Source organism: Pelophylax lessonae, assembly GCF_965119305.1.
Source record: "Pelophylax lessonae genome assembly, chromosome: 1".
Classification (NCBI taxonomy): domain Eukaryota; kingdom Metazoa; phylum Chordata; class Amphibia; order Anura; family Ranidae; genus Pelophylax; species Pelophylax lessonae.
Window position 1 is genome coordinate 146,806,775 of NC_138768.1, and position 21,485 is coordinate 146,828,259.

At 39.6% G+C, this 21,485-nt stretch overlaps 1 protein-coding gene across 3 annotated transcripts in view; it reads left to right on the forward strand.

Annotated features, from left to right (window-relative positions):
• The window catches only part of VCAN (versican), a 137,607-nt gene that overhangs the window by 94,457 nt on the left and 21,665 nt on the right, over positions 1 to 21,485 (forward strand). For 2 of the 3 annotated variants that reach the window (XM_082265379.1, XM_082265380.1), the window contains 3 exons: positions 1,694 to 1,744; positions 5,713 to 5,871; positions 5,972 to 6,054. In XM_082265379.1, the coding sequence (XP_082121505.1) occupies positions 1,694 to 1,744; positions 5,713 to 5,871; positions 5,972 to 6,054 (293 nt within the window). The remainder of the gene's footprint in view (positions 1 to 1,693; positions 1,745 to 5,712; positions 5,872 to 5,971; positions 6,055 to 21,485) is intronic. The other variant, XM_082265381.1, reaches the window with a different exon arrangement.

Consider the following 21,485-nt stretch of genomic DNA (forward strand, 5'->3'; position numbering starts at 1 on the left):
GGGAGAAAAATAGGTAGATTATAAGCTCTGGTTACAAACATAATAACAGGGTGTATCAAAAAATATAAAACAATCGCATGATAAGATCATCACATAGAAATGCAGGAAACCCCAACGCGTTTCAACCTATGGAGTAAGGTCTTCCTCACGGGGTCTGTGATGTCTAAAAAGAACATGTATTACAGTTTGGACACACACAAAACAAAGATTGTATGCTGTCACATGAGTGTACAGACATGTAGGATAACTTTACCAAATTGGCGATGTTGGTCAGGAAACAGAAGACATGTTGATGACTAAGAAGTCATCTTCCAAAATGGAGGCATGGATTCTCCCACCAAGGCAGCAAGGAAAATGCACAGGGCTACAAGGAGCCACATCTAGAGCCTCCCAAACGGGGAGTAGACACCTGCCTGGAAAATCATATTATTCACTTATTTTGGGAGACAGGGGCCTATGTCTGTATTGTAAGATGGAAAACGCCCACAAATGCCCGATAAGAAAGGGAAAGAGGAAGCTGGGGGAGGGGGGGGAGAGAAAAAAAGGAAAAAAGAAAAAGGAAGAGGGAAAAAAGAGGAAGGGAGAAGAGGGAAAGGGAGAAGAGAAAAAGAGGGAGAAAATGGAAGATAAAGAAGAAGAAAAAATAAAAATACAAATTGTATTGTATTAAAACCAGTTATTAAAAGTCGCCACATGGGGACAATTAAATACCAGCCGCTAAATAAATAAAGAAAATATTAATGGTAATTGCAAGCATAATGAATGATGCCATCCATGGGGCTGGAGGACTGCGGTCCACTTGTGGCTCCTGCCACTTTGTTGGTATGGGGCGCCAGGCAGGGGGTTTCTCCACGGGATCCATGGGTTCCCAGGGCTTTGTTGAGGCTTGTAAAGACAGGTATTTCTATTAAACATTGTGGTTTCCTGATGAAGCAATGAGTGAAACAATTTGAAACCATGGAAGTAAAAACTGTTAAAAACTTTGAATTTGTCTATAATCGAGAAATGGCACCTGGAGTCTGCTGACAAATAAGTGTATTACTGCTCAGTTTCCATTACCACTGTTTTAAATTTTTTATTGGTCTGTACAAAAAAAAAATGTTTTTATGGTTAAAATGTTATATGTGTTTATTATGGCATTCTTAAAGTCCATTTCAAATATTTTGTTTATTTTTTACTGTAAAAGCCAATATTGACTCTGCTTCTTCAGTTCAGCCTCCCAAGCCTCCTCTTTGATGAGGGAGGAAGCCTATTGCATTAGTTGACCAATAGGGAGCTTTGGAATGTGAAAGGGTTGGTGCCAAGCTTCACTCTTTACAGGAAACATTGACTTATCAATATGTCTTCAGTTGTCTATATTTATGGATCTATTGATCATTTTAACATGTGGTTTGCAAAAAATGTGCCTTTTTTATGTGCTTTTTCATCAGATTATCCATTTAAATTGCTCAGGTAACATCAAACAACAGGGTAAAAACAGCCCTTGTTTAGTAAAGTAAAAATAACTGACAGCTTGTGCATACCCTGCAGCTGTGGATTGCATTCATCACATTCTATTGAGCAACCCTGGATGTAAAGGCAACAGAAACTTTAGTGCTGAAAACTGCTAATTAAATATAGAACGGATGTGTTGCTTTAGAATATTTTTTCTATTCTCTATTATAAGTCAGCATTTTTGTTATACTTTATGCAGAGAAAGTCACACAACAACAAAGGTGCCAGCCAACAGGACCTTCATACAATAGTGAGATCATTAGACCCTCATTGGTGTGGTGATATTGGGGGATTTTAAGTTGTAAAACCCTTTTAGATGAATGTTCCATATATCACATGCTTTCTTTGCTTGTCATGGTGATTTTCTTCTTGGGAAAAAGTTCATTATTTTCATTGGGGTCTGCAAACCCAGATACTTTAATGCTGGCACTTTGATTTGTGTGTTCCACATTGTCTGCATTTGCTGATGTTTTCATTGGTTGTCTGCAAGCTGTATTTATGTATGCAGTTTGTCTGCACTGCACTGCACACTGTAAGTAGAAATCTAGTTAGATTTAAGATTTGCAACATAACCACTGCTGTTGTTTGCTATGCAGGCTTATAGTTTTAACCTTTGTGTATGCATAACTGTTTGAATTTGGACACTAACATGCATAAATACATGCCATGACAGAGGAAGTGACAATTATATTAGCATATTATAAAATTATATTATATTTTCAAGCGCTACGCAAACTGTTGGCACTATATAAATGTACAAATAATATAATAATACCAATAATAATTATAATAAAAATAATAATATATTATAAAATAGTATCATCTTAGAAATAAAACTTTTTAAACAGGCATGTCCTTTGGTTTTAAATGTCTTTCACCTGACTATTCATTTCAAAAGCAATTTTCCCATGAGAATATATACATATTTAACATATTTTAGGCATGCTATTTAACAGTAAAAGTCTCTCTTGTGTAGTCATCTAAAAGCCCTGAGAGTGCTGGTGGGCTCTGTGACCTTGGATGTAATGTCAGCAGCCCCAGCAGACTCAGCTGTTATTTAAGTGATACTCTGAAGCAGTGATGGCGTACATTGGCACCCCAGATGCTTTGGAACTACATTTCCCATGATTCTCATGCACTCCGTGGTGTAGCTGGGCATCATAGGAAATGTAGTTCCAAAACATTTGGGGTGCCAATGTACGCCATCACTGCCCTATAGTATCCCTCTTCATTCCTCCCTTGGCAGCTACATGATCAGTTATGTAGGGAAGTGATGGGTGTAGGAGCTGGGCTAGCACAGACTGTACTTATACACTCCCAGAAGAGGAGAGGGCTATGGCATACAAGGCAGAAGGGGCTGTGCTGGGGAATTGACTCAAATTTTTTGGCAACCATAGTGGCATATTGCAAGCCAGTAGAAAATTGTTTATGGAAAAGAAAAACACTGAAAGTAAACATGTGAGATACTAGATTTTTCTGTGCTTTTGTATGCATTTTTTTTAAGTTGTGACGGGGAGAGGGGAGGTTTACTAAAACTGGTGCACACTGCATCTGGTGTAACAGTGCATAGTAACCAATCAGCTTTGAACTTTAGCTTGTTTAATTAAGCTTTGACAATAAAAGTTGACAACTAGAAGTTGAATGGTTATTATGCACAGTTGCACCAGATTCTGTGTGCATCAGTTTTAGTGAATCCCACCCAATGTGTCTTTTAAAATTAAACTTTGTAACATTTTAAAACCACATAAATTCAGTCAAATTACAGATTTTGAGGTGGGTTTAGGAAGGTAGGTACCATGTTTCACTGTGAAAAGGCAGAATGAGAAGCTGGGAATAGCTTATCTTCTGCAATTCCTTGCAGGTCTTCCATTCTCCAAACATATGGAAAATTAAACATCAGGATGGGATTTCTTGGTCTTTATTACACTCACAAAGTTGACTGCGCTTTGGATAAAACTGCCATTTCACTAAATTGGTGGGAGAAAAATGTATTGTTGATGTAAGTTTCTCCCCTAGGGCACCTTATGTCTGCAGAATAAAATAGCAAAACTATAGTGTAAGCTGAACTGTACTCACTATCCCAGGTCAGTCAGTGAAACAAGACAGCAAATACCAGCAGGACTGCTTCCGTAGCTGGTTAAAAATTTCCCATTTTATCAGTCAGTAACAGATTTTTGGTTCCTTGTCTCTGGATTTAATTTTTTCCCTTTGCTGAGGGCTCTGCAGTGGTTTGGGAGCTGGAAAAAGAATCCCTAGCCAAATTTCCATTCTGCCAGACAAAATAAAAGTGTATTAGCGATGTAGACACACTAGTCTGGCAGGAGACTTCCTTTTGCCGCGTCAGTCCTAAATTCATTGGATTTAAAGAACTGCCAAGCAGATCGATCATGTACCACATTGTACCACAGGATGGGTGTGGGTTAATGCTCAGATTAGTTTTTACTGCTTGCAGTTTGTCAAACTCTACATTTCACTTACAACAATATGTGCTCTAAGGTTCTAGAATGTGCTCACACCTATAAACTTCTCCAGTGATCTAATAGGTAAAACATTAAACAGCTTCTTGTATTTACGCACTTTAAAAAGTTTCCTTTACACTGCTTGTGACTATGAATTCTAGCAATGTCTCATATGACTAAATACTGAAAAACAAACCAAAACATAGGAATGGACAAATAGGACTATTAATAATGTAGCCAATTTTCTTTCTTTCTTTGCTTCCTTCTCTTCTTTCTTTCTTTCTTTCTTTCTTTCTTTCTTTCTTTCTTTCTTTCTTTCTTTCTTTCTTTCTTTCTTTCTTTCTTTCTTTCTTTCTTTCTCTTTCTTCCTTTCTATCTTTCCACCATGGGTTGCATAGTTGGAGAATCCCTCCAGTGGAACAATTGTGTACTCCTGGGCCAATTATTTGATCAATTAGTACAGTGGTGTTACCCAACAACTACAGTTGGTGGTCACTCATTTACATACTATTATTACTCAATCTGACTATTATCCTGACAATAATACGCCATTCAATTTATCGCCAACAATAGCCTTAAAGCTAAAACAAATCATAAATTAGCCCCTATCTCCTATCTTCATTGGAAAATGAAATTTGCAGCATGATTGGAAGTACCTTTACTATTCATAAATAAGTCTCTGAATTAATAAACTTAACCTAAGGATATATTTGGTATCCATGGATGTTTTCAAGTATTAAAAATTAAAACCAAATGCAAGTTTGTTTTATTTTTTTAAACTGGGAAAAGGGTTAAGTCCTCTGTTAGGTTTTAATTGCTTAGAGTATCTCTAAGTTTATTCCACTTTAAACACAATTTCTTCGATGCATTTTTCATATACAGCACTTTAACATTGTTTTATAATTTATTAAATTCTGTGCATAGTTGCAGAATTTTTCACACAATACTATCTGACCATCCTAAGACAGATGTTGCTGTGCTTGCTCATTTATATTCTATAGCATAGTTGTGTTGCTTAGGCCATCGAATTACATTGAAACAAAGAATAAGTAGAAGCAATACTGTACATTTTTTCAACATTTCATCTTCCAGTAAGCAGTATTTTCTTGTGTAATGCTTACTAGTGAATATATCATATACTGGTTGTCATGTTGAAATAGATTATCACTCTTGAAAAGTCTTTTGACAAGCTGAATGTGAGATATTAAATAAACCAGGTAGTTGGCGTACTAACTGCTATCTAGTTCTTAAATTAGAATGAACTTGTCTATGCCTAGAATGCAGAGATGAATCATTCACACTTTGTGATTACAATTCAGCTTCAGTTGGAGATCTAAGAAATGTAAAAGTGTAGCCTTGGACAACACTCTGACGCCCATTTACAAAATTTGCTTTGCGAATGTGTCAACATTTGTGCAAGCATACCAAATAATTCCCATAATGTCTGTAGTACGCTTGTATCAGTTTCCCTGTTGCCTTTCAGTGGGCAAATGTAACAACCCCTTACATTTGATTCTAAGAGAAAAATAGCTTAAGAACATTCAACCATGAGAGTTAATAGGCTACCCTACCTTGGGGTCAGTTGTCATGTGCTACTGTATTTTGACAAATTAACAGACGCATTATGATTCAAAGCCATCCACTAACACTGGTACTAAACTTGATGTCCTCACTATAAGCTGATTAACCAATCCATTGCTGTATAAAAATATTTGTTCCAAAGGCTAATATCTTTAATAGTATATTTATTTCAAAACAGATACAGAGATCTGTGACTATGGCTGGCACAAATTCCAAGGGCATTGCTATAAATATTTTGCCCACCGACGCACCTGGGATGCAGCTGAGAGAGAGTGTCGTGTGCAAGGAGGTCACCTGACCAGCATTTTGTCACAGGACGAACAGAACTTTGTAAACCGTGAGTGCTAGATTATTTTAGAACTTTTTATGATGCATGATCCTTTCCTTTTTTTTTCCTATTTACATTTTTTTATACCTCCTCCTCTTCTCTCTAAAAGGCCTGGGTCATGATTATCAGTGGATTGGCCTGAACGATAAGATGTTTGAGCATGATTTCCGCTGGACTGATGGAAGCACATTGGTAAGCCAGCTAAATTGATACTATGATTTACCCTTTTCTGAATCCATTGGAATATCATTTATAAGCATTGTTTGAACTTCAAGTGAACCTGTTGCCACACTATGGACACCAAACTAATTATATACTTAACAAGCATTAAAATACCTCTCAAACAAAATGCTCCCTGATCCCAAACAATGTAGGCAATGAGTAATAAATCAATTTGGAATTTCACAGCCCTTGCATTCAAGTACCAGTGTGTCAGTCTGACCTGCTAACCCCACTGTTTACCTATCCCATTTTGACACTATAGCCTTTTAATCTTATTCTGTTCATAATCCCGTGCAATCTCTGTAACTGACTGTGGAATATAAACAGTACCTGATGTAGTACCTGATTCTATCTGATTCAGCTGTGTGTATAATTAAGTGTCTCAACCTGCAACTGTACTCCTAAGTGCTGAAGGGAGGATACTTTGACTATGAAGGTATTTAGGAATAACCAGATGAAGAGGTCTAGGGAGAGTGGATGGCAATGAGGAATCCATGATCATGGCATTAGGACTAAGATCAAGTGTAGTATCTGTTCTTATCAGTTGGTATGGACCTTAGCTAGTACCGGCATGACCAAAACCTGGAGCGCCTGGACGTCACTGGGGTATGGAGAGTAGGTCATGTCCAGAAAGCATGTGGGGTCCGCTGCCTTCTGATTTGAATGGGTTAAGCTGTTCTTACCAGTTTAAAGGGAGCAAGAAAGCAGGTCTGTCCTGGAGGCCGGTTAGTATTGCTGCTGGATATAATTGGCTGAGGAACAGGGATGGTGATGGGAGGGCCTTTCCTCCTGGGTTGAATCTGGCCTTGCAAAAGGCTTGTCCCCAGTTGAAGGTAGGCTCTCCCTAAGCTGTTCAAGTTCTGATGCCTGCTGGTAGGGATAGGCTGAACTGGTCTTGCCAAAGGCCGGGATCTGAAAACAAAAAAGCCTGTGGTGTACGTGACCCTGGGGTGGCAGCTCAGGGGTGCCGTAATTCTCACTGGTGAGGCGCAGTTCATCTTTGAGTTTTCGGCACCTTGGTCACTGCACCACATACACACTTTTTCCGCACATGCCTCTTGGGATGGGCCTTTTGGCTGGGACCAGAGGAATTTTTTATTTCTTGCCGGGAGGCCTGTCAAGGTCTTGCACTTTGCCACTACCCACACTTCTCCACTTCCCTTTCCCCGCTCTTTTTTTTTTGTGTTGTGTGTGTTCACGTTTTGTCCTTTTTTTATGTGGCGGTATGCTTTATTCCCGGCACGATGAGTATGGCGTAGGTCCTCGGGCCTGCCCTGAAAGTCTTGGGAGGGGGTGGATATGGCCTTCTGGCTTAGTTCGCCCTCTCTCATGGGGTCTCCCTTCAGGGGAGCCCCACCTAGTACTTGGGGTGGGCTGTTTCGGCAGTCCTCCCAGAGAACGGGGTCTAGGGGTCTATCTGGTTTCGGCCAAGCAGGACCAAGTGAGTACCACAGTCCCTGTCAGTAGCCTTGCACCCCAAGGGATCATGGTTAGGGCCTTTCCTTTTCGAAGGAGAGCCATGTGTACGCCTTGTGCATTTTTTGTGTGTCTCTTGTTTGTGTGTGTGCACTTTTTTATGCACCGGTTGTTAGTTTGAGTGTGTTTCACACACCACAGGCTTTGAAAATCATTAGGACAAAGTGCAATTATACTGTTTGCCTCTTTCACCTTACCTAACCCACCTTTATCCTCCTTGGATGCATACTTATCTCAATCTGATGGCTGCTGGGCTGTGGGGCTGTAATGCACAGACATGGTCAGTAAGAGTTGCAGTGTTGAATGTAAACAAACACTGGAGGCCTTGACCATTATATTGAGATAAGTATGCCAAGTTCTGACCTTTGTGTTCTGGTGGGGGGGGGGGGCATCAGTCCCCCTTTCAAAACACAGTAGCTCAGCAGGGGATTGCTTTACTAACATCACATAGGTAGTACAGCAAGCTCCTCTGTGACCTCTCCATTTTTTTTTCATTCTGCTCACTGACTTGAACGAAACAAAAAATAAAAAATAAATAAAAAATACCTGTGTGTACCAGGCTTTATTCCGTTAAATAATCAACTTAATTGTGTTTCATGTAGCTAAAAAATCAAAAAGCACTGTGTTTTTGTTTATAACCAAGGAAGAGAAAATCTGGGTTCTGGGAATTGTTTTTTCCATTCCTGCATCATTGTTTGTGAAGATCTATTGTCCATGCCTTTTTTGCCTGCAGTGTGATCTGCCCAGTTGCTAATCATGAGTCTTGTGACAGGATCCTCTTATGATTAGTAAGGGTACTGTTTCACTTTTGATTGTTAGACAGGCCCATAACTAGGGTTCAAGCAGAAGCGAAATAGACCTGCATTACCCAATCCACAGGGACAGCTGGGAAATCAAATTAAAAATTAAACGAATTGAACAACACAAATGTTTTATTTTGGACACGTTTATATCAGTGTACCGCATTTTGTTTTTTTGAATTGTTGCACTTTTAAATTGGTCCTACTTTTTAGAAATGTATCAATATCTTTCCTCCCAAGGCACAATAATTTTTTCCCATTAAATAGAAGTATTGCAATAATAGGCAATGTCTCAGCTGGAGAGTCTCAAACTGCCTGTCATAAAATTGTTCAGTGAGATCACTTAATCTTCAGCGAGGCTGTAGCTTCTGCCGAGCCAAGTGCCACTTTTCCATAAACAGCAGATCCCGGCATTTAATCATACATAAATTTAACAGAACATAGCGTATGTTTTGCCAGGGTACACTATCTGGCAGATGGAAAGGCATTGCAGCATCTGAACTGTTCTTCACAGCTCAGCATTTTCCCTATGCACTTCACGGGGGATGATTGCCATTTTGTTAGACTCACTTAGAAACCAAAATCTTGGTATTTGGAAATGGGACAGAGTCGAGGTTTGGAAATAGTTCAATTTAATTACTTGCCTAGCTAAAGCTAAAGTTACGAAACATCCCTACATAACAGAAGATTCTTTCCAGCAGGGTCGCATGATACCTAAAATGACTGCTATGGACATTAGTAGACATTAGTAGACAATTTTATCATTGTTATCAAATGTATTCTATTTAAGTTTGGGAGCCATTATTTTAATTGCTTTTGTTTTTTGGATACAAATGTCTCATATTTAAAATTACAGCCAGCAAATTAAATGGAGTAAGTTAGTGGACTGACTCTTCCCCCTTGTGCCTGTCTACCCCTACCTGCCTGCTGTGTGGGGGGTGTGTACTGACTTTCAATTAGAAAATGACAGCCTGAAAGCAAATAGCTTCTGCTTGGTTATGGGGGCCTAAGGGTGATGTCATGACTAGGGGAATTCCCAGCTGTTGTTGAGTGCTCCCTCAGCCAGAGCCGCAGGATCATGTGAGGGGGGCAGATTAGAAAGAGGAAAGTACACACATCTTTTCTATACAGGTTCGATTTTATTGTCAAATCCTAATTGAACAAGCTAAAGTTAGAAGCTGATTCATTACTATGCACAGCTGAACCAGATTCTGTGTGCTCCAAATTTAGTAAATCCCCCCTATTTCTACTTTAGATGTAATTTAAAGTGGTTGTAAAGGCAGAAATGTTTTTATCTTCTTTTTATTCTATGCATTAAGATAAAAATCCTTCTGTATGCAGCAGCCCCCCTCATAATTACCTGAACCCCTTCTTGATCCAGCAATGTTGCATGAGAGACTCAGCTGTCCGGGACTCCCCTCCTCATTGGCTGAGACAACAGCACGGCACCACTGGCTCCTGCTGCTGTCAATCAAAGTCAGTGAGCTAATGAGGAGAGAAAGGGGCCAGGCTGCAACTCTGTGTCTGAATAGACACAGAGAGCTGTGGCTTGGCTTAGCTGTGGCTTGGCTTTTAGTGGGGGCACTCAAAAGTAGGGAGGGGCCAGGAGCCCCAAAGAGGCACCCCAAGAAGAGAAGGATCTGGGCTACTCTGTGCAAAACCAATGTACAGAGCAGGTAAGTATAACATGTTTCTTTTTTTAATGAAAAAAACCCTGAAACTTTAGTATTACTTTGATGCATATCTAAGGCCAACATTTCCACTTTGGATAGAAGGGTAAAACCACTGTGAGATTTTATCTCATTAGGGAGATTCCCCTAATGAGACAAAGGAAGGAACTAGACAGAGGAAGTGAGAGAATATATTTTCGATGTAAGGGAATAATTTTCCCTATTGGAAGATTTCTCCTGTAAACCTGTTCCGGAAGCTCAATGTTTGATATACCCTCAATTTCATTCCTGGTGACAATGGTGATCAAGACAATTAGCAATAGCTAATATCCCTAACAGGGACACAGAAAACATTCACCACTCTACCCAAGACTAGAAAGGTTTTGCCTATGGTTATGCATTGCTAACTATAGACAGCTACATACAGACCTCCAAGGCGACAAGCCAAAATAATAGAGATCCAACTGTACACAACGTATACCATAGTATAAACATCTGTGTAGGCATAAAGAAGCAAATTAGGTAATGAACATTTGTTTCATACTTTTTTGGCCCTGCCCTGCATTATTAATGGATATGTTATGAAGTTGTTTTGGCTACACAAGGTTAACTTTTGCTTAATGTGTTTGTTTTTACATTTTTGCATTTAGTAGACTTAAATGTCCTAACTCCATCATATATAATGGAACAGGTTGTTAACATTTTCGCTGTGTGTTTTGCCAAAGGCTGGAACCACCTCTTTTCCTTGGCTGAAACATCTGTATGTGTTCAACACACAGACGGAGCTCAGTCACATGACATCATTATTTCTGCAGGTTTTCCACACTGGAACTAAAAAGCCAATTCCATCAGAACCTTGATCTGCCTCAAATGCACTGGATGTGTAGACAAAGCTGTAATACTGGCTTTACATTAGGCAGTTTTGGAGATTCCCATCATCTTTCAATCACAGCAATTTGCCACCCGGGATTTCAATTGTTTTCCAGTTTTAAGCAGCCAATCAGAATTAGGGTGAGAATTAAAATGTAATTAAAACCACTGCAGTGCCCTGTGGCTTCTAAACAGAGAAGCACAAACAGAGAAAGGACTATAACAAATAATATTTTTTATAAAAAAAAAAATCACAGCTGGAAATTATAAAGGAAATCTTATTGTGAAAAAACAACCCTAATTCTTATAATGCAAGTCTACAGCACAGGTAAAAATGCTATGGGGATTTACAAATACATTCAAGTGAAGTTGCAAGGGCATTTGCCCCACAACTTAGAGAATGTGGCGAAACTTCACTTTGCAAAGAATATCCAATCATGTGCAAGAAAAAAAAAAGAACCATCATGTTTGTTTGCACATAATTGGATGATGGAAGTCAGCAGAGCTTCACCACTTTTAGAAAGCTCTGTGGAAATTTCCCATGCAGTATGCAACTTCACTTGCAAAGTGAACCTTCTATTTGCCTTTAGTAAATCAACCGGCCTACCCTAAAACAAGCACATACGATATATATATATATTCAAATATTTGACCATCTCCCACTCATTTTATTCTTGTTAACACAAATTACGGATATCCAAAACGGCCATATAAAATCAGTTAAAAAAACTAAAGCGTAAAGCTGGCCATACACACATAACATTTTCCCCATCCACGTTAAGCAGCACAAATGGAGAAATCTCCCCTGCCAGCTGTTGTATTCTGACAGCCAACACCCACTGCTGTCAAAATACCTGAACAGTGCCTGCATCTGATTGGATACAATCAGATAGAGTTGAACAATCAACTTTTGTCTAGCCAGGTGGTGCCGACATAGGCAATCATGGCTCACATTTTGGCCAGCATTTTATCATATTGTATAGGCAATTATCATTAAAATTGCCTTTACTGTCTTAATGTTAGTCTTATTCAGTCCAACAGCAGCATTAAGGAAGGTGAAGGAGGAGCAGCACTGTCAGCGTATGAAGGCCTTATTGCTGTGCACAGTGCTGTTAGTCACTTTACAGGAGAGGAGAGCGGAATGACGACTCAACAAGTGCTCTTCTTCCACTCCTTCATTGTTCAACCTGTGAAGGGCTGATGGTGACCAAGCATTTATGCTTACCTGAAATGCAAAAAAGTGAACCAGCTTAGCTTTGCTATCTGGCAGAGGTTCCAAATTCACAGAATAGCAATTAATTTTGCAGACAGATTACGTATATGAATTCCAGCTGCACATTTTGCTGTCAGTCTAAAGTTCATCTTTAAGGCAGAAGCAATTTGATTCACTCATTAGCCTCTGTTCTTCACTATGTACACAACATACCATACTCATCAATCATTGGCTTCACATTCTGTTACACTTGCAACAAGCCCAAAAACACTGAACTGCATTGTTTATTCACAGCCACATATCCAAGATTTTCCCCATTCTGTAATAAAACGTCATGACAAAACTGACTTAAACCAATAGTCAAAGAGCCTATGATCAATGTTAGGACAGTTCTTTTCCGGGAGATATTAGGAAACATTATGTGGACACATTTTTCATGAGAAAGGTGTTACTTTGTAAGCACATGGTTGGCAATGTCATACATTTGTAAAATGATGAATAGAGAAAAGCCTATACAGCTCTACAACGCAACCACAGGTATAATGCAAATTTTACTAGATGCTGTATCTGTTGTGACCACGTGAAGGCATGGGATTCTGATCTGATCTGAAGCTACATGATTTCAATATACAAATCATTGCAAAAAAATAATATTTGTTTAACATAAGTAATATTAAAGTGTTACTAAACCCAGATCCTGCATTCACTATATATGGAGTATAGATACATATCTGGACTATATCTACAGTACACAGAATGAGGAAATGCAATTATTTTAGTAAATATAAACTGGTAATGACCTTTTCTCATCAGCAGTATATAGCAATTGGAGAAATCTTCTGACTTGTATCAGTGAGTGCTGGTAGTTTCCTACGATTGTCCTATCAGGCTTCAAGACCCTTAATTCTCTGTCTGAACATGTCTGGACAGTGCTGATTGGCCCTGTGCTGATCACATGTACCCTCCCAAGAAAAAAAAATGTCTATCAATCAAGATGTGACATCCCCCCCACTGTGTTCTTTTTTAGTTACTGGGCATGGAGGAGGAGGGAGGGACTGGGCTGTCATTTAGGATCTGTATACACGCCCACATGTGTGATGTTATTACCATGTGACCTGAATAGCTCAGCTAAAACCAGGAAGTGTTCTCTGAGCAATAGGGACCAAACTGAGCATGTGCAGCCGAAGTACACTTACTGTGCTTATCTGGACATGTCCAGAGTGAACTTGTCGGAGGGGGAGGATCTGTGCATACAGGATCACACAGCCTTTTTTTTACAATGCAGAGGATTAATCACTTAAGTTACACAGTGTGTATAACAAGCATGCTATTCTGCATCTATAGACAGATTTTACTGTTGTGGGTTTAGTAACATATTAATATGTTTTGGGACTGTTTAACAGACCTTGTATTTAAAGCAGAACCACACTGCATATGAGTACCACAAACCAAAAACGCTATTTAATTCATTATTGCTATTCAAAGAAAACCCACCCATCCATGTCTCTATGCTTTAATTGTCTAAGAAACCACTTTTAGAAACACCCCTAGCATTTCTAGACATGGCCATCTCGAGTAGAGGCAGATGATTTATGTAGCATGTATTTCCTGGAATCCATCTGCCCTTAGCTCAGGCATGCAGGCAGGAGGGTGTGCTTAGCTGAGAAAACCCCTCCTCCTCTCCAGAAGACTCCTGGGATGTACAACATCATTTGCCCAGGCCTGGAAACCAGGTAGAAACTGAGGAAATGTAAAAGGTTTAAAACAAGTAAATATGATATACTTTCCTATCTATTTACTAATGCAGAATAAGGATTAACCACTTGCCGACCGCCCGCCGCCATTTTACAGTGGTGACTGGAGTGCATGTGGTTTCGGCGGCACGGTGTTTAGACACAGCGGGAGGCTGGCCTTGGGAGAAGAGGCGGCGATTGCTGCTGCTCTCCCGCAATCGTACAGGAAACCAAGAGAAGACCCCCCTGCTTATGTAAACAAAGCAGGCAGATCTTCTCTCAGACAGGCAGGGACAGATAAGCAGTTTCAGCTAAGGTGAAACTGTGATCTGTCTGTGCCTGTCACAGAACCCTTCCCTCCCACACAGTCAATAAGCATACAGGCATACATTTAACCCCTTTGATCAACCCCAGTAGTAACCCCTTCCCTCCCAGTGTCATTTATACAGTAACAGTGCATATTATTTAGCACTGATTACTGTATTAGTGTCACTGGTCCCCAAAAAGTGTCAAACATGTCAGTTAGGGGTCCGATCCCCCTGCCGCAATGTCGCAGTCTTGCTAAAAATCGCCATTACTAATAAAAAATAAAATAAATACATAAAAAGTCCAAAAATCTATGCCGTAGTTTGCAAACGCTATAACTTTTGCGCAAACCAATTAAAATATGCTTTTTGGGATTTTTTTTTTTACCAAAAATATGTAGCAGAATACAAATTGTCCTAAACTGATAATAAAATAACATTTTTAAATTTTTTTTATTGGGAATGTTTTATAGCAGAAAGTAAAAAATATGGCGTTTTTTTTCAAAATTGTCGCTATTTTTTTTGTGTATAGCTCAAAATCTAAAAACCGCTGAGGTGATCAAATTCCACCAAAAGAAAGCTCTATTTGTGGGAAAAAAAAGGACATCAATTGTATTTGGGTACGGCGTTGCACGACTGCACAATTGTCCGTTAAAGTAACGCAGTGGCTAATCGCAAAAACTGGCCTGGTCATTAAGGGGGCAAATCCTTGCGGTCCAGAAGTGGTTAAAAAATAATCAATGTTGATTGAGAGAGTGAAGTTCAACTTTAATAATGATGATGGACACGCTAATATATTAAACAGAAAATATCAGAAGTCACACAAAGAGCTATTCATATTACTTATAAAAAAAAAAAAAAAAAAAAACACTGTTGCTAATTACCACTTACTATGGCAGTGGAGTTTCTGCTTGCAGCGGTAAGATTAGCTTTCTATCAAGTGGGCTGGTTTATGTCCCATACCACATTGTCTTTAGCTCAAAGAATGCCTCTAGGAAGGAAGTGTGGAGGATGAAGATTAACCAGCCATAGTAACTTCACTACAACATACAGAAACATGGTAGGCAAATTACAAAAGGAGACACTGTTCATTTGTATCACCGTGGTTCATTTAATTAACCGTAACTGGTTCTAAGATTTATGTACGCTCATCTGTAATCCTGATACATTGTGACCAGTGTCTCTATTTAAATATGACAGGTACTCTTTAAAGAGTCTCTTTTATCAAGCTAACTGTGCATGAGATTAGCTTTAGATCAGGACGAATAGTAGTTACATGGTACTTGGCCAAAGTTATATTTCTTCTGCGGGTAGTTGTACATAAAAATTAGGGGGATATGTTCAATTCACAAAGCAAACACACCAAGATAAATACTTTAATTTATTTATTTTTTTAAAAGTGACAGTTATTTTCTATTGAGTCCAATTAAATTTGGAAATTATAGTCACATGGTTGAAGATAGACAGCCTTAGATGATGCCCCCATCAACACTGATGGCACCTCATGCAGCGTTATTGTGTTCTCTGCTGGCAGAACACAATGATCACTACTAGCAGCTATAGCCACCAGCAGTAACCACATGCAAAAAAATCTGACAGGCTGATTGTACTGCAGCCAATCGATGGATTGACTTCAATACAACCAGCCTGCCCATAGATGGATCGAATTTTGTCCGGTCCCTGCTGAACCAGTCAAGATTCGATCCATATATTGCTGACTTTAGGTTGGTGTTAAAGAGTTGTTAATAAAGCCCTTTGTGTGCTAACTTTTCCAATCTTGAAAGCATCAATCTAGAATCAGGATTGTCTGGATTCCTAAATTGTTTGATTCTTCCCAGTTTAGACAGCGAAGCTTGTGAATATTCAAGTAAGTAAAGTATAGCTCATACATGACTTTCAAGATTTTATTAGGGTTCCATCGCTAATGAGAGTGCCAGTGTCAGGACGAAGGATGAGTCCACCAAGCTCTCCAGTACGCTGTCCTAGGTTCTTATGAAAGGGGGGGTGTTTCTGGCCCCCAAAACTTGCTGGATCCCTTTTGTTCTTTTACTCTAACTGGCTGAATGATCAAAAAAGCTTTGGACTCCCAAGACATTCTAGAACTTCTCATTGGTTCAATTACAAGTCAATTTCTCAATCTGGGTAGTCCTGTTTTGTCCAGGGGCCCTTCGTTTTGGTGGAGCACTACCAAACCTGAGTATTCAGAATTAAGAAACTACATTCTTTACCATCCAAAAGTCTGTGTCCAGCATTCGTTCTTTCATGTTTCCTCTGCTGTCTGTGACCCCACCAGGAGAATTTCCCTAATTCTCTGTCTTAGGGACACCCTGTCACACTCTAACATGGTTTGACAGGGGCTAAGATGGCTAAGATGGTGATAAATCTCCCCACAAGCAGCAATTAATACCTAAATGAGGCTCTAATCCTTCCTCGCATTATCACTAACCTACTATCACTTCCTTACTACAAAATAATTACAAGAAAAACTTGGACTTTAAATTAGACATCAAGGCAACATAAAAAAAAAAAACTTGAGTTAGTTACGCAGCCAGTAAAAGTAATTTGTTCTATTTTAAAGGTATTGTTAGTATAGGTGACACCACTTATTAGCACAAATTCCTCCATATATCATTTTCTCACAATCCCTGGCCACCAAAGTGACAAGTTGTTAACTGCGAACTGATTACTCTCACATTGATGACATTGTGCAATGCTACTATTCTGAAGCTGCCCCTAGACAATCAGGTATGGACAAGTCGTATGGTTAGGCATGATTTGACTGCCTTCACGACTGCAAATCTCCAAGTTCTGCAGAGCAATCCGTAAATGTATAAGGCTCTCTCCGCCAATCTAGATAGTTCATGTCAAAAGGGAAGAGGAGGGTGGGGGAGCTAAGACTAATGCCTCGTACACACGCAACGATTATCGGCCGACCGATCGTCTGACTTTTGTCCAGAGTGTTGTTTGTTGGTTGGAATGTGCCTAGACTGCACACGAATTTTCTCGGCCAACAAAAATCTACTTCAGAAGTGATGTCATGTGATGGTTTACTTTCCGTGTGTTTTTTCTTCTCTGAGCATGCCCAGTCTTGCTCATCAAATTTTTGTCTGCCGAAATCTGTACTGACTGACGGAAAATCGTCCGTTGTGTTGACGGCCAACAAAAAATTTTCTAGCCTGTACACCAAATCGGCCGATCGGACGTTGGCCAAAAATTCCCGGCCAATAATCGATGCGTGTGTACGGGGCTTTAGGCCCCTTTCACACATACGTTCAGTTCATCAGTTCAGTCACGTCAAATGTATCAGTTTTCCATCCTTTTTTTATCCATCTTTCATCAGTTTTTCATCCGTTTTTCGTCAGTTGTCATCCGTTTTTCGTCAGTTGTCATCCGTTTTTCGTCAGTTATTATCCGTTTTTCATCCGTTGTCATCTGTTTTTAATCCGTTGTCATCCGTTTCTCATCCGATCCGTTTTTTGACGGATGAAAAATAGGGCATTGATCCGTTCAAAAAAAATGGACATTGACGGAAGCGGATGAAAACGGATGTTAACTGATCATCCGTTGTCTTCCATTTTTACATAGAGATACATTGATGTCCGTTTTTCATCCGTCAACGGATGGATGAAAAACGGACAAACGGACAGCATGTGTGAAAGGGGCCTTAGGCCCCTTTCACACTATCTGTCCGTCGGACGGATTCCATTTTTGTCAGCGGGGGATCGAGCCGCCGATTCCCCGCTGAGCATCAGGAGGACAGCTGTGTCTCCGCGCTGTGTGAGGAGACACTGCTCTCAGTTCCCCATGCATCTCTATGGGGGAAATCAGATGGGAACGGACCGTTGGTCCGTTCTCATCCGATCCCATCCGATCCGCTGGACGGATGGAAAATAGGGTTTCCATCCGTCCAGATTTGACGGATTGGAACGGGTCAGATGTCAGCAGACATGTCTCCGCTGCCATCCGATGCCCCATAGGAATGCATGGGGGGACCGTTCAGATCTGCCAAAAAAACGAACAGGCGGATCTGAATGGTTCGCCTGTGTGAAAGGGGCCTTAAGCTGACCATAGACCAGTAGAATTTTGTTTGAAAAATGTTGTTTTTGAAATGTCTTTTCCATTTTCCAAAGGTTGGTGGGGTTGTGAAAATATAAAGGAGCAAGATGGAATATTTTGCTATGATGAACAAAATTCTAACAGTGAATTTGATTTCAGGAAAAAATAAACATGCTACAATGATTCGATTCAAATAACACGTCTGGACAGAAATGTAAGGGTTTTTGAGCAAACATATTTGACTCAATGATGGCAAGAAGAATGTTCTGATGAACCATTTTATTGCAAACATTCAAATGAAAATGTAACCATGTATGCCCAGTTATAGGCTACCATATTGTTACAGTTTCTCAATCTGCCCCAAGATGGAAATCAAAGGGGGAGATTTACAAAAACTGGAGCACTCAGAATCTGGTGCAGCTGTGCATGGGAGCCAATCAGCTTCTAACATCATCTTGTTCAATTAAGCCTTGACAATCAAAACTCAAAGCTGATTGGTTTCTGTGCAGAGTTGCACCAGATTTTGCACTGTCCAGTTTTAGTAAATCTCCCCCAAAGTGTTTTGGCAGCTCAACAATGGAGGAGAAAACAAGAAGGACCTTACTAATGTACTGATGTTAATTCATGACATAATAGCCAGGTAGGTGACAAAGGAAGCTGTAAACCTGCAGCAGAATATAGTGGTGTCACTCTGCTCAAGACAAGGTGTATGTGTCTCAAGATTTTTTTTAAACAGGGCTACAATTTCTGGGCAGGCATAATATATATTTATTTTATATGTTTATTTAGAAAATAGTGGACTTCCCCTTCAGACAATCATATTAATTTTGTGGAGTTAAGTTGATTTCTTTGGACATGAACCTAAGCCTAAATTGTTTTACTATTCTTGGATATGATATTTCAGTAGATAAACAGCTAAAAAAAGCACCCACATGTAAAAATAAATGCCTTATAATAGGCCTATCACTCACACATACAGTACATTTGAATATACCCTGTTTTATGATCTTCCTCATTATGAAACAGCACCATCGTGTGGTGAGAATGCAGAACTGCAAGGCTAAGGCCAAAGGATAGATTTGCTGATGTACAAATGTGAAGAAATTCACATTTGGATATTGGATCTCTGAATAGTGAAGTAATTAACCACATATATACTTCTTTATTGTAAAGCTTGTGTGGCTTGTAGTTTGTCAACCTATATCACTAGTAGCTGGCATCATATCTGAATTAATATCTCCTGCTGCTATGGCCAGATGAGAATAATAAGTTGTTTTTAGGCACCCCTCCTTTAGCATTATTACATGATTTTTACAATTGATTTAAAGCAGTATTGAAGCCAAAAGCAAACATTAATTATATTGCAACTTAACAATTCTTAGATGTGATGGCTGCATTTGTTTTCTTTTTTAGATGTTCTTTCCTTTTATTGTCACACAGTGATCTAGCCAGCAAGTCTGTTGTTCTTCCAAAGAACTAGCTCTCCAACAGATGTAGCAGATACAGATATGAGACAAACCATTTACCACTGTAAGGGGTGCTTACAATGATCAGCTTTTATTTAATTATGTAAATCCTTTGTCACTATAGAAAACAAAAACTGTTGCTGAAACTACTTATAAAGTATTAGCTAGAATTTGGCTTCAGTTTTTTATTGTATCTAAAACTATCACTCTTTTCCAAAGGTGCCCCCTGTGCGCCTTCATCCAGAGGGGGGGGGGGGGGGGCAGTCTTATACAGTTGCTGGCCAGATCACTAGGTGAAAATAGAAGGACAATACTTACAAAAGAAAACTAATGCATCTAATCTAAGGATTGGTAAACTGAAATATATTACATTTTTGGTCTTGGGTTTAATACTGCTTTAAAATTACTGTAAGCAGCATACAGTCTGGTTATATACAGAGCTGCTTTTGTAGTGTAGAGTCCAACAATCAGAAGTCTATAGAGAAAACCCCATCTCAGTTCTCCTTTTGGCTTAATCCAGAGTTTCAAGTTCCAATGCTGTCATTGACATGCTGTCTCTTCTTTACCTGCTAGGTCCCAATACTCATGTACCCAGGGCTGATGTTAGAAATCACGGGGCCCCATACAGCCTACCTTATAGCCCCCCTCTCCCAATCTGAAAGTGACTGAGGACGTAGATTTATCATTCCCTTTGTCCACAGCTCCAGTTGCACAGATGAATGAATAGGAAGTGATCTGAGGCTTCCTGCTCATTCACAAACTGAAGTGTAGTAAACACTATTTACTATTCTTCAGTCATGAATGAACACAGGAGTGATTGGTACCAATCACTCACTGTGTTCATTCAGGGAAGGAAGGGGCCAGTAAATGATATCCCCTGGTGCGCCCACAGCAGCTTCTGATGGGATAGGGGGGGGGGGAGCCAACAGCTCTGCGGGGAGAATGGAGCACACAGGGGGACCCAGACAGCAGATGGAAGGGGCACATGTGCAAGAACCGATCCCCTTGCAGTACCGCCAGAGGGAAGGAGAGGAGGAGATACTGGAAGCACTGCAGGGGGGGGGGGGCAGAAGAAGATCTGTGTCTGCAATAGGACAGTACATCTGGCCCTCCTGCTCAACAGGTGACTGGGCCAAGTACAGGAGGGCTGGCTGTACTGCCTTATCAGGGGCCCTGCATATACCTTATAACAAATATGTCTCCAGTATTAAACAATAGGGTCCACTGTCATTTGAAAGTGGGTTAATCAATTAAGTACTAGGTAAATAATCTCAAGGATCTCATGGGGGCTTATTAGTATCAGTGATTTATGGTTATAAAAATGATGTAGATGATTGCTGTCAGGTAGTTCTTACCCATATTCTATTTGTATAGATTCCATTGTGGACAGGATTACATTAACCTTATTGCAGTTCAGGATACTTGAAATGTTGTAGTCAAAACTGTAAGAGGCTGTCCTAAATTTTTCCAAAAGTGATTACCAGTGTAATAAATGAAAACATTTCAAATAAACGATGTACAATATTAAAGCGAGGATCAAATACTGATTAAACCCAATTGGGAAGGCATTGTTTGAGCTCCCCTCTATATATGAGATATCATTGATCATATCATTGATCACAGTGGTGGGGACTCTTTTTGCTTTGGGGACAACAAAGAACTTTTTTTGGACAATTAGTATTTGATTCGCAGAGACTTTAATATTGGATATAGTTTATTTGAAATATTTTCATTTATTATACTTGTACATATCAATTTTGAGAACAATTTAGCATTAGTGTAAGAATACACTTAGCATTGGCATATGTGTAA